Source organism: Dermacentor andersoni, chromosome 4 (genome assembly GCF_023375885.2).
Source record: "Dermacentor andersoni chromosome 4, qqDerAnde1_hic_scaffold, whole genome shotgun sequence".
Classification (NCBI taxonomy): domain Eukaryota; kingdom Metazoa; phylum Arthropoda; class Arachnida; order Ixodida; family Ixodidae; genus Dermacentor; species Dermacentor andersoni.
In genome coordinates, this window is record NC_092817.1 from 12,700,688 (window position 1) to 12,713,181 (window position 12,494).

General features: G+C 47.5%; 1 protein-coding gene across 5 annotated transcripts in view; it reads left to right on the top strand.

The window, feature by feature from the left end:
• v (Tryptophan 2,3-dioxygenase vermilion) overlaps positions 1 to 12,494 on the top strand; it is a 308,315-nt gene that overhangs the window by 71,418 nt on the left and 224,403 nt on the right. The window contains exon 2 of one of the 5 annotated variants that reach the window (XM_055073401.2): positions 147 to 12,322. The exons of the other annotated variants lie outside the window; for them this stretch is intronic. Within the exon in view, the coding sequence (XP_054929376.2) occupies positions 147 to 1,047 (901 nt within the window). The 3' untranslated portion in view covers positions 1,048 to 12,322. Of the gene's footprint in view, positions 1 to 146; positions 12,323 to 12,494 lie in introns of those variants that run through there. 5 annotated transcript variants of the gene reach the window in all.

Below are 12,494 nucleotides of genomic sequence, written 5' to 3' on the forward strand. Positions count from 1 at the left end.
AGGAAGAATAATTCGGGTAGGGTTCGCTAGCTATATAAAGTTTAACCACTCCTTTTTTCGTTCTTGTGGTTCACTGTGGCGGACTTCGTAAACTTGTGAAACATTCCGACATCGCAAAATGCAAACGTGGTTACTCTTCGCTGCAGGGCGGGCTCCCAGCGGCGCGGACCAATGGTGGAGGCGCCGCTGCCATGCCAGATCCGAGAAATCGTCGCCTCCGACACGCTCCCGCTCCGACAGAGTGTGCTCCGACCCGACCTGGTGCGCGTCGACTACCGCGGAGACGAGCTGCCGACCACCGCACACTTCGGAGCCTACGTCGACGGCCGTTTGGTCGGCGTCGTGTCCGCCTTCCACGAGTCACTCGTCTTTCCCGAAGCACAGCGGATGGCCGCCGAGCCGCATAACTGCGCGCCACCATCTGCCGGCGTTGCGGCTGACGTCCCAACCGATGGATTGTCAACGACAGCTGCAGATTTGGACGTCGAGCCTGCCGGAAAATTAGGCGACCAGCAACCGGGAAGCGAATCGAACGAGTTGATATGCGACCAGATTTCAGCGCTTTCTGTGATCGCGCCCTACGAACGGCACAAAGAGACGGCGCCAGCGGTGGCTGATCCGACAGCAGACACGCAGCCTGCCACCGTTCACGACATGAACGGGGCCTGCCGCGAGGAATACGGTCCGAGCGTCGCGCCGACCGGCTCGAAGACGGGAACCGGCGCGTCTGCGAAGGTGTCGGCGGAGCGCCCCGTGCGCCCCCCGCTGCCAAGCGTCGAGAGGGCCATCCAGCTGGCCTCGGAAGCCAGCTCGTGGCGTATCCGGGGTCTAGCCGTCGATCTCCCGCTGAGGGGCCGCGGAGTTGGCTCTCGCCTCATCTCGACGTGCATCCAACACGCCACCGACAAGCGGGCCGCCTGCGTGTGGTGCGTGGCCCGCTGCTCGGCCGAGCCCGTCTACGAGAAGATGGGCTTCCAGAGGGCCGGTCAGGTCTTTCGTTTGGAAGGCATCGGACAAGTGTGCTACATGATTCGGGCCTTGCTCTAGCTCTGTCCAGGATGCTATGTGGGGGTGGTGGACGGACATATTTTATGCGCGTGTGCAGAACTAGAGTGCGCCTCGAGAATGCGCTTGTCTTACGGTTAAAGGCGCCCCCTTTAGCTTTCGGGCATTCGACGAACCACAGACGGAGCCTGGTACTGTTGGCGTGTGTCCGAGTTTCTTGATTGGAGACGGCCACCCGCGTTCGTTGCTTCCGCCGCCATGCATCGCCATGTGCGTGGGCGAACCACGAAAGGGTGACGACGGCCGGTGTGATGCTGTTGTGGCTCTCAAGCGCTGCTATCCCCAAAAGTGAGCACAGAGAAAGACTACCCGACGATCGCACCTTTTGGAGTGAAGAGTGGTTTTGTATACGGGATTGGGGGCTCTGGCTGTGGCTATGGCGGTTAACTAAAGTCACGGCTTGATTGTAACCGCTTCAAAGGTGCCTTGCAGGACATGTCTACATTGGCTACTCGGGCGGCAAACGGTTACATGTCTTGCTGTTTGCGTCAGTTTCTGCGCGTGCCTAAGGTGCGTCGGCGACTGCGTGTAGCGTCGATCACACGGCAACTATGCGCTGCTCCGATAAGTGCCACGTCAGTCGAAAACACTTGTTGCTTTCTTTTCACGAGAGAGTGACGGTGGCAGCGCAGAAGGGATGTCGCGTTGGGCTTCACGAAACTTGTCGTGCACTGTTTATATATGTACGTCCAGTTACGGTGGTTGTCGATAAGCCTTGTCTGATTATGACGGCGATGACAGCTTCCAGCGTACTTACGCGCCTAGCCTGTCTAACTTTTTCGAGCTGTACTTTCGCAATAGGCGACAATCCGAGTGGTATACAGCTCGCAATACCTTTCAATTCGCATAATGTTTTTTAACAAAGGCTCTAGCCCTCTTCTTTTTTCCCCCTCGGGACAGAAGGCGTGTTGGTCAACTGGGCGATGGCTCGACAGAGAGACGTCAGCATTGTGAAGGCTGTCCCGGTGCTAACACTGCATTAAGATCGTCACTGTCGCCATGATCCTTTACTCTCCCCTACTTGATAAAAACCTTTGCGAATCTTCATTCCCAAGTGCCGTACTACATCGCGGGCGTCGGTAGTAGAATCGCGAGAAAGTTTACCACCGCTCTTTTATCAGCTCCCTTTTTTCACTCTTTCTACACTTAATATACACAATCAATACGCTTTTAGTGATATATAGTTGAGGGCGTTCTAAGGCCTTTTTCGCTTCTGGATGCTTAATACTTTTTTTTTCATAGTATGTAATTCGTACTCTATACCGTCCCCCTACTGTTATTTCGTTACCATCTGTAATGTTCAAATCTTTGGAGGACGAAAGCGATCTTTGTACACGTACCAGTGGGCAGCACTCGACCTAACTTTGCCTTACATATGCATAGTCCTTAGGGAGACCACCAGACGTGTCCCCCAAAACGGCGATGCCAGTATAGAGACGACATTCGTGAGCTTTTCAATGATCCTCCTGTCCGATGCATTCGCGCTTCCAATGGTGCCAGCTCTCAAATCATATAAGCCGATCGCGCACAATGTTCTTACCGCACGACAGCCACGGGCTACTACAGATTTCGGTAGCTCTTGCAGACAGAAACGTCATGCAAAACAGGGAATATCGCAGATTGACTTTTTTAAAATTCTTCGCCACTGTAAGCTTGCCCCAACCAGTTGTTCTGAGCCTAGAATTTTTCGTCTTGTGCCGCGAACCATTTAGCCTAGTTCGAAGATTTCTGTGGACATTCGGCAGTTCGTGCTTTTATACGACATCATATAGCATTAACAAGTTGCGGTGGTAAGAGCTTGAACAGACGTTTTGCTAACAAGAGAAATGTACGGTGAAACGTACGTGGTTTCCTAGACGATCGGTGTGTGCCATTGTAGTGAAGAGAAAGTGCAGGTATATCGAGTTAAGAATTGCTTATGAATACAGATATAAATGCTGCTTCCGCCTAAGCTGTTGGCTCGTTAGTGCAAAGAAAGAGGCAGCTGTTGACTCGTTTCGTACGATATCGACGTTTTTGCGAACATTATTTGCCAGTTTCGTCCGGAATTAACCGCATGTCCCTCATGTGCAATATGCTAACACCTGACCGCTTCTAATTATCGTCAGGATGCGTATTATTTCCTTACACACCAATGCTGATGCAGGATTGTAGATTTCAGGAAAGTGCGTCAAGCTGCAGGTGACACCCCGTGCCATAGACTTTGACTGTTTCCCCGACTGTGACCTTTGGCAGTTCACCACGGCCACCGTGGAGTTTCTTTCCGCTAATGCATATTTTGTGGCAGACTAACGGATTCCATGCACCGATTTGTTATATTATTTGTACTGCGCGCTTTGTATGCAGCAATAAAACCAAGCATGATGGCTCTAATTATATTCTGATTTAGCGGTAGAACATGTAGAACGTCTATTCGGATATCCAGAGGCATTTTTAGCTTCTCAATGCGACCAGTTAAAGCTTCTTTTGCTTACGAACAGCGTTGCGTCTTCGGTGAAAGAGGCTGCGAGCACAGATTATGTGGACATTATATTTAATCAGTCAAAATGCCCAGCAACCTGCGGCAATGATTCCTATAACTTTGCAGCAGCATACTAAGCCATGCACTTTTACCGACGTTTCCTGGTAAGCGCTTCGCCTTTTTAGCGGCAGATGGCGCCACCGCTCTTTAAGTCATGAGATCGTAGTTGTTCAAAGCTTAACAGTAGACAATGGCGTGGGGCACGCAAGTGGGAAGAATAACTGCGAAGCTGATGACACCGCACAACACTTACCGAAGAATGTCCAAATGTTGCATTGACGTTGTGACGTCAATAGGAGTAGGAACAACAGCTTTGTCTACTCGTAATCGAAAAGCGGCCGGTCATACAGTCGCGAGCTACCGTCTCCGCACGCTGTAGTGAGGGCAGAGAAAGTGCTTGACGGCTTCCTCGTGGTCGCACCCGTATAGCAGCTAACAATGTCGGCCATTTTAACGAGACGAGGGAATGTTTTCGTGCAAATAAGTTCCAGAGCCTTAGTGAACAAAGAAATAAGGTCGCTTCGATATAATCAAAGACAGCCTGCATCTCCTTAGCCTTCTCCCTCCTCCAGGAGGGAGAAAGCTGTTAACTTACCCTCAATAACTTGATTTCTCTCTCCTCTCAATCTTTGCTTTAGTGCAAAAGTGGAGTTCAATCAAGCCAGCGCGTCAGGCCGGCTAAGCAATCGCACCTTTTTATTAGCGATGCCTTCGACATGCTCGCTCCGCTGTTTTGGTTGTAAACAGAGCGCTACGAAGCAGAATGCCGGAACGCGAAGACGTCACCGACAGCAGCAGCGCTGGTGTCGCCAACTTGTGGTGCTTTCTTCAACCACAACGCCTCAGAAACGCTTTTGCATGAATTCATTGTTTTCGCTGAAAAGAGAGAGAGAAAAACATATACTACGTGGTGATGATTGTTGCTGCCAATGTCTTTGCACTAGTAGACAGACAGAACATGGTCGTCGCAAGACTGATTATGCGCGCTCTGGTTGACATAAGCGCCACAAAATGGCGCCACCAGCACTGCGGTAGAACGGCCCAGTAAACTCTAACTGGAACGCGCATCTGCATCAAATATTTCGGTATCCCGTAAACTGTGATACCAGAAACGACCATGACAGACTGGTGGTAACGTTTACAGGCAGGCACTCTAAGAAAGGAAGTCGGACAACACAAGCACTGATGTCTCCTTGCAAGATAGGAACTACGTCGGCACAGTGGCCTCGCATGCGTCACGACCATGCGCACTCTATTCAAATTTGTTTTGAACTGCACCCGAACTTTCGATGCACGCAGGAGGCGAATTACACTGGTCGATCCAGGGCAATTTTTTCTCCCTTTCTGCTTCCGGTTGCGCAGAATTGGTTTTCCAATGGTCGATGCGGGAGCCCGTTCGCGTTTTTGTCTGATCGTTACGAATTGGCGTCGCTCTTCGACAAGTCGCGTGTTCTTAAAAAGAGATTCTGGGGTTTTACGTGCCAACACGGCAATATCATTATGAAGCCCGCCGTAGTGGGGTCTCGGGATTAATTTTGACCACCTATGTTTCTTTAGTTAACGTGTGCCCGATGCATCGTTGTTTTTGCATTTCGCCCCCATCAAAATGCGACCGCCGCGGCCGGGATGGGATCCCGTAACCTCGGGCTTAGCAGCGCAACACCAGAGTCACTACACCGCCACGGCGAGTAGGTCTTATGTTCTTGCTTCCATTGTCATGGTCAGGAAGTGGAGACGTGGGAATCATGTCTCTTTTGCGCTGTTTTAGCGCCTTCTACATAAAAATGTGCTCGCAGCTTCCCCCTTTTCCGCCCTTCCCCCCTTATTCGAATTTATTATTACTGTGCCAGATTTGTTTGTTGCCATAGAAAGAGCTCACGTTAGCGACGAAATCCACACCATATTGGCTCTTAAAGCACTCCAGACAACAGCGGTATTGAGTCGACAGTGACCCTGACACTTCAATAACCAAGCGCGTACTCGTCGTAAGTTTCGCACGCTGCTTCCCGAATCCCCCATCCGAAACAACTTCCGATGTGATCCAAAGCCTGGTGCGCTGTTTTCCGCTGGCAATCTTAACAAATGGCTCGTTGGAAGGTCCGAGTTGCCCCCACCGGGAGAGATCATTGGAATTCGGCCACGTGACGCAGTTTTCTCCTTTTCTGTCTGATGCTGATTCAGGCAAGATGAAATGTATTGTAGAAGGGCTGCATGCTGGGCCAGTTCGTTCATACTGGAACTTTAGAAAGCCAGCGAATAAACTGAGACGCAAACACAACGGAAAGAAGATACAACACAACGCTGGTTTAGAAACTGACATACATTTGATAAAGAACGCTTCAACCCTCGAACATCAAACCGCCGACGCATGCTCAATGCTCTTAGCAAGGTACACAATTCTTTAACTCAGTAAGCACACTATTTTGCCTTATCTATTTCTACTTTCTACTTCCTTATCTTTAATGTTCAGCCTTTTAGAAAAGCTCTCTCTTTATCGGACAGAGAGATAGCAATATCAGTGTAGACCGATAACACATCAAGAAAGTCGATGGACGACTGGTGCACAATTCCGCTCCTTGTAAGCTGTCAGAATTGTGCACGCGCAATGAAAAGAAAGAAGCCTGAAAATTCAAGCATGTCAACAAATACTTTAAGTGCGCGACGCATGATGCCGTTGAAGTGTAGTAAGGTCTATATTGTCCAAACAGGCCGACGCGTCAATGACCGGGTGTGCGAGCATTGTGCGTTGACAAACTCTCAAGGAGCTGGTTACCTGGGGTTTACTGTCCTCACTTTCGTCAGTGTGACTTGGCACCCCTTTTTCACAAAGTGAAGATTCTTGGCAGGCGCAGGACGAAAACCGAAAGAGAAATACTTGAGGCGTTTTATATCAGTATACAAGAGGAAGGAAAATGCATCAGTGTTTATTCTGTCTCTCTGAGCGATAGATAGCTTTTCTAAGAGGCTGAGCTTTAAAGATAAGGAAGTAGAAACAGATAAGGCAAAATGTTGCCATAAATTTAAAGAATTTTGTACCTTGCCAAGAGCACTGCGCATGCGTCGGCAGTTTGATGTTCGAGGGTTGATCCGTTTTTTCAAATATATGTCATGTGCTGTTCTAGCGTTGTGGTGTATCTTCCTTCCGTCGTATCTGGGTATCAATTTTTTCGGTAGTTTTCTCAAGTTTCAAAATTAAATAGATTGCCATCTGCGACTTCATGACTGATGGTCCTGCAAGCATAGGCTTGGAAAGTTACTGTGCATAACTCCCTCTCATGAGTGTCCAATCTATTCACCGTTCAATCCCGAATAAAAACATCGAGTATCACACCTCATTTGATCCTTGCGTACAGTGCAAGGCGTTGCCATACAGACAACAATTTGACGAATATGTGTAGGCCACGCACAGACGAAAAATAAATAGCCAGCTTATGTGGGAAACACTCGAATGTCTCCAGACCGCACATTTCCTCCACACTACAACCGCTGCTGATCAAATGCGCCTTCGTGACCAAGTTAGTGTCTTCCTTCCACATTACTCCCGGAGCCCTCAAGGAACGCCCGTTGCACAGAAAGCAGCACCTCGGGGAGCCGTATGCCACCTCTTTTAACCCTTTTTACTACGCTCTCCTCATAGAAATCTGACAGACTTCCGAGATTTATTTTCTCTCTGCCCTCCAAGCTACATCTATAAACTCGTACCACTATGCCGTCAGCTGTATATATTTTGCTTGTTTTAGTCTCACGCTGTGGCTCGGAGCAAATCGCTCGTGCTCCATTTCGCTGTACCGTTAATGAGCATATCTTTTTCGTAGTTTGGTCAGGATGATCCTGAGAAAACTATTTAAAGACTGCACTGGATCTGATATTCTCCTCTCACATTTTAATATCTCTGCCAAAGAAATTTTGTCTTGCGCTTCGTTCTCTTAGAGGCAAATGTGCGTGAAGTGTTCGGGGTGCCAGTCTTTCTTATGTATACGATATATGTAGAGTAAATCTTCATGCCCACATACTACCGCGTTCGTTTTGATCCAGTTTCAATCAACTGAGGCACAATTACATCGAGCGAGCATTGTTACTCCTTTCGATCTGCGGTATTTTTCTTGCTTTTTGGAATCAAATCTTGCGTAATATATCACTGTAATCTCCCCATGTATTCAACCCTCTTTGCGTGACATGCGTCGTAGTCGATATGCATACTATATACATCCCACTAAAAGCCATGACGAATGGAAATACGTGGACACGTTTTCGCGTTCTTCAACTTACAACCGCCTAGGGTGGATTTTGCGCCCGCGCTGTCTCTACAATCGTAGTGCAGTCCGAAAGGAAGATGTCCAACTCGCGAAAACTAGATCAGGGTCAGTCAAGCGAAAGCGCTACATACGCCTACATTTACGAAGCGCATGTTATAAACTTCACGCTTTCTAACTTCCCTATTGCCTTTGAGCTGCTGTTTAGAATTAAGAAAGTGCCCATCGATTGCTGGTACTTTTTCTGAGGAAGAAGGGAAATCTTGACAGACGGTCAGTTGTTGTCTGTTGTTATTCAACAGACACACGATGTGCCTCACTGGTGACACGTTTTACGAAATAGCAAACGATACCGTCAAAGGGCTGTTCACACTGCAGTGGAAAATCACGCCCTGCTTTACATTTATGATGTATGGCTTCTACTGCGTATTCTTGAGTACATCATTCAGCGTGAATATTTGTTATGTAGTGGCAGTTAGTTTAGAAGTGATGGTGAAAAATTAAACTTGATCAAAACTGTGGACGTTGCAAGCACCTTCTACGCAACAGGAATGATTGGCATAATTCAAGCTGCGCTGTTTGTCGCTGTGGCAACAACATGCAACTCAGCTGTGGACGTGCTCGTGTATCGTATAACGAACTCGAATGTGTTAACGTCTTCTGCGAGCGTTGTCCGCGGGCTGCAATTTTCGACTGGCTGTGCGCGTCCCGTTGTTCTCTATGGCCTCGTCGCCGGACTTTGAGCTTGAAGTTCAGGAACGGAGATTGCCCTGAAAGTTAACGAACAGGGGGAAAGGAGAGATACCTCTGAATATCTAAGATTCGCTCCATCGTATTTTTCCTCTGAGAGCACGGAAATACTCTTTCACCGGCTCTCGCATTCAGAATCAAAGTCCGTAAGAAAGAGACCGGAGGACTAAGCTACACTTTATCGTAACTGCAAGTGTGATACCGTTTGCCAAAAGTGCTGGAGCAGAAGTACGAAACGCCACTAGCTAGTTGGCGCCATCGCAAAAGAATGCAGGCCACGGCTGTAGATATTAACAACAGTTTTATTTTTCATTACACCTGTACTCTGTGCACAAAATGTTTGTCAATAATCGCCAACCGAGCAAGGCTCTACGGCGCGACTTTTCTCTACCGGACGCGTATTTATAACCTTCTTTCGTCGCACAGTTTGCAATACGATAGGACAAGGAAGAAATGGGAAACCGTTCCGAATGATGAAACATCACACGGATCATGCGAGCTTCGTATGACTTCATGCGTGGCCACTGAACGCTTCCCACGCCGAAGGTAGTGTGTTCACACTTGCGATATTTCGCTAGTCGTGAGCGAAGAGAAAGCGGATGAACGTTAATTATTACGGGCTGATGGCCACTGCGCGCGCCCGTTCCCCTAGATTTCTGAAGCCGTTCCTCCGGTATAAAAGGCCCAGTCTTTGCTCCATGCGCGTCTTTTTTGGACTCACTGTATTCGTAGAGCCAACTTCTAACTGCCTCTATGCGTCCGTTCTATTTTATCGCGCCACTCAATACTTGGCCACGATGTTCTCAACCACTAGAAGCGGCTGTTACGTTAAATATAGCAAGTGCCAATGGTAGAAACTAGGCCCTGTACTTTGGCAAGGAAGATAAAAATGAAGCCGTGCTCAATACTCGCAGCGATATGCGCGATACCTATAATCGGTGACAAACTAAGGATACTGTCGCTAATACACTGTTATATCCAACTCGGAAAGTTTGTACATATGCACGAGCCAGTTACGCTCGCTTCCCTATCTGCTTCCCTCGGGAACTATATTATCGAGCGCGGATTCCCTGAAGAATAATTAAGTGCACTTCTGTGGGTCGAATTCTTACAGAATTTGTACAGAATTCTTAGGTTGTCACCGATCATGGAAAGCTCAGCGTAGGCCACACTATACTTTCGGTCCAGAAGGAGCAAACTCACCGTTGACGTCAGCACAAGCGGTCGGCCGGATAATGTCGAACGGATAAACTGAGAAATGTCTGACGGGCGGGGATATTATGCCTGGAGCGGCGAGCAGACTGTCTTGGTAACGAGTGGTGTTGAGGTATAAGATGCTGTAGACCTTGACAACCACTAAACGTCGCATGCTGGCATTTCGCCTCGCCATAAACACAGCTGCGCACTCTTCTCCTCTATATGCACGCGTCAGGACCTTTTCACGGCCAATTTCCATCACGTGACATTAATAGGCCCTCCCACACCTCCTGGTACCATAAGGTTTCCTACAATACTTACTATAGGGATCTGTGGCGCTACTATCTACGGGAACTGCAAGTTCAGGCAGCATGAGAATTGCGATAAGTACCCGGATTTGCCTAAGCTTCCTCCTCCTAGCTTTTCAACGGCTGCGTGACATTGAAAACCCATCATTTTTAACAAAGTATACTGCGTTATAAATAATTACATAAACAATAAAATTGTTCGATGGCAGGATTAGGACACAGGATCTCTAACACAAAAGCTCGGTATTGATACCGTTACGCCACAAACAAGCGCAATCGCTCTAATTACTAGTGATTGTGCGTGTTCGCCGAGTCTTATGGCCTTCTGCATTTAGTAAGGTTCGTGACCATTTGAAAGTTCGGCCAATGAAGGCAGATAACGCGTAGTAAACAAAGCCGCAAGAACGCTTGAAGCCACAAGCACCAAGATCAGACAAATCCATGTACCAAACAACATTGCTATGGTGGCTGAGCGATCGTAGCGCCAGAGTTGCTTTTAGTAATTATTGCAGGACACTCTATGCCTGGTACCAGCAGTGAGTACCTCCTCATACCGTATCCTACTTCGTGACGGAAAATAGGATGGCCTACAACGCGAGGTTCCTACACATCTCTCATGTTTTCTGCTCGAAGTTATCGGCCGCTGGTGTCAGTGAGTATAAAGATAGACACGCTTCGTACTATTGCACCGTTGCTTGGCCTGCCAATGCGAAAGGGCCACGCCCAAATCTTGCTTGTGTCCCAACCTTGTCGATGGGTTCAATGACCACAACGCTAAACTTACAGAAAAAAACATTTTTTTGCTCACTTGTGATAACTCATTTATTTCGTACGCGCGTATACGCTCTGCGTGAATTATGTACACAGGCTCTTTATGTTGTTGTTTTTTTCGTCTCTTTCGTGTTGCTTCGTTTCTGTTTTCGCTAATTGCTCTAGGCAATCTCTGTTGTATTATTATCTGGCTGTTTAATAAAAGGGACAGTGATGATTGAAATATCTGTGGATGAACTTCGTTTTAATCTCTCTTTCTGTCTCACTTTTGTCGCGTAAAACTATAAAGCGCACTTTGCGACTAAGATGTCTACAAAGAAATTCCACAGGCAAAACCGCCAGCGTATCGTGTTTTCCGTTTTCCTACTGCATTCCTGAGGGTTCATTCGGTGAATCAGCTCTGTTTCCAGTTAAGCCTTCGTGTCAAGCTGAAATAGCGCTTGACTGATGTTCTTATTTGATCTTGTACTCTTTTTCATTTGCCATCTAGGAGTGTACCGTTGCGGTAATGTCAGAGATTTAAGTTTCTAACATTCGCAGCTCTAAAGAAATGACTAAATCAGTCGGTACGCTGAACTGTGTATTTAGACATGTAAGCAAACAAACAAAAGTATATTGAGCGTTCGCTTTAAGGGGTGGTTTGCTTACGTGGAAAAGGTGTGCAATGTCTGCGATGTCATCACATGGGGCTTAGTGCGGGAAAAGGCGTTTGTGTGATTCTTCTCCTGTTTTCTACCTGAGTGCTTCTTCACTTTCATTCCCCTCGCATTACGCCTGAGTGCTCACCCGTTCATTTGAGGCCATATTTGAAACCCTTCGGGAACCCTTTAATTTTGCAACCCGAAACTTTCCTCCAATAACTTCTCATCGGGTGCGTTCTTCTGTACTTAATTCTTGGGATCTTTTTCTCTTCTTGGGCCGATCAGCAGCTTTCAGTTAGCACCACAAATGACGCCTGCAGGGGTCTTTTGAATTGTATTTTGTACCTGCAACTTTTATCTGTATAGGGATCGCCAGTGCGAAAATAAATACCTAGTCGATATTCTGACTGCAGCAGTACTGGAGGGGTATCAGCTGGAATGTGATTTGTTGACGAGTTCTAAAACAGTTCATGTGTTCAACAAAATGGCACGTGATACGCGTTTCATTTCAGAGGCCGGTGCAAGGATTGTTCCTCAGTTAAGGGGGCACTTAAAGCATGCTTTAAGCGCTAGTCTGTAGAACTGACTAAGCAAACGCTAGCCACGACCTTTTAACATACGATAATAAAGTTCTTGCGTGTCAAGAGCCTTTCTTCGCTAAATCAGCGGAAATTAATGGACTTGCGAAAATAAAGGGTTCTGCGGTGACGGAGTTGACTTTCTCTTAAGCCCTATGCTCACTCACATTGTTCTGCTATTAAAACTGAACCAACTGTACAACAAACGATATTAATAAAGATTATCTGTGCGCATTGTTATGGGCTTCCGTTCGTAATCTGCCTCTCTCTCTTTTCTCTAGCGTCACAATCTCTTCACCGCCATGACTTGCGGACCAATGTATATACAGTGGCTGGGCATCCAAATAGAGTGCACTCAAGCTATTTATCTTGGCCGTTACGCTCCAAAAGCACTGCATGGATTTTTTGCC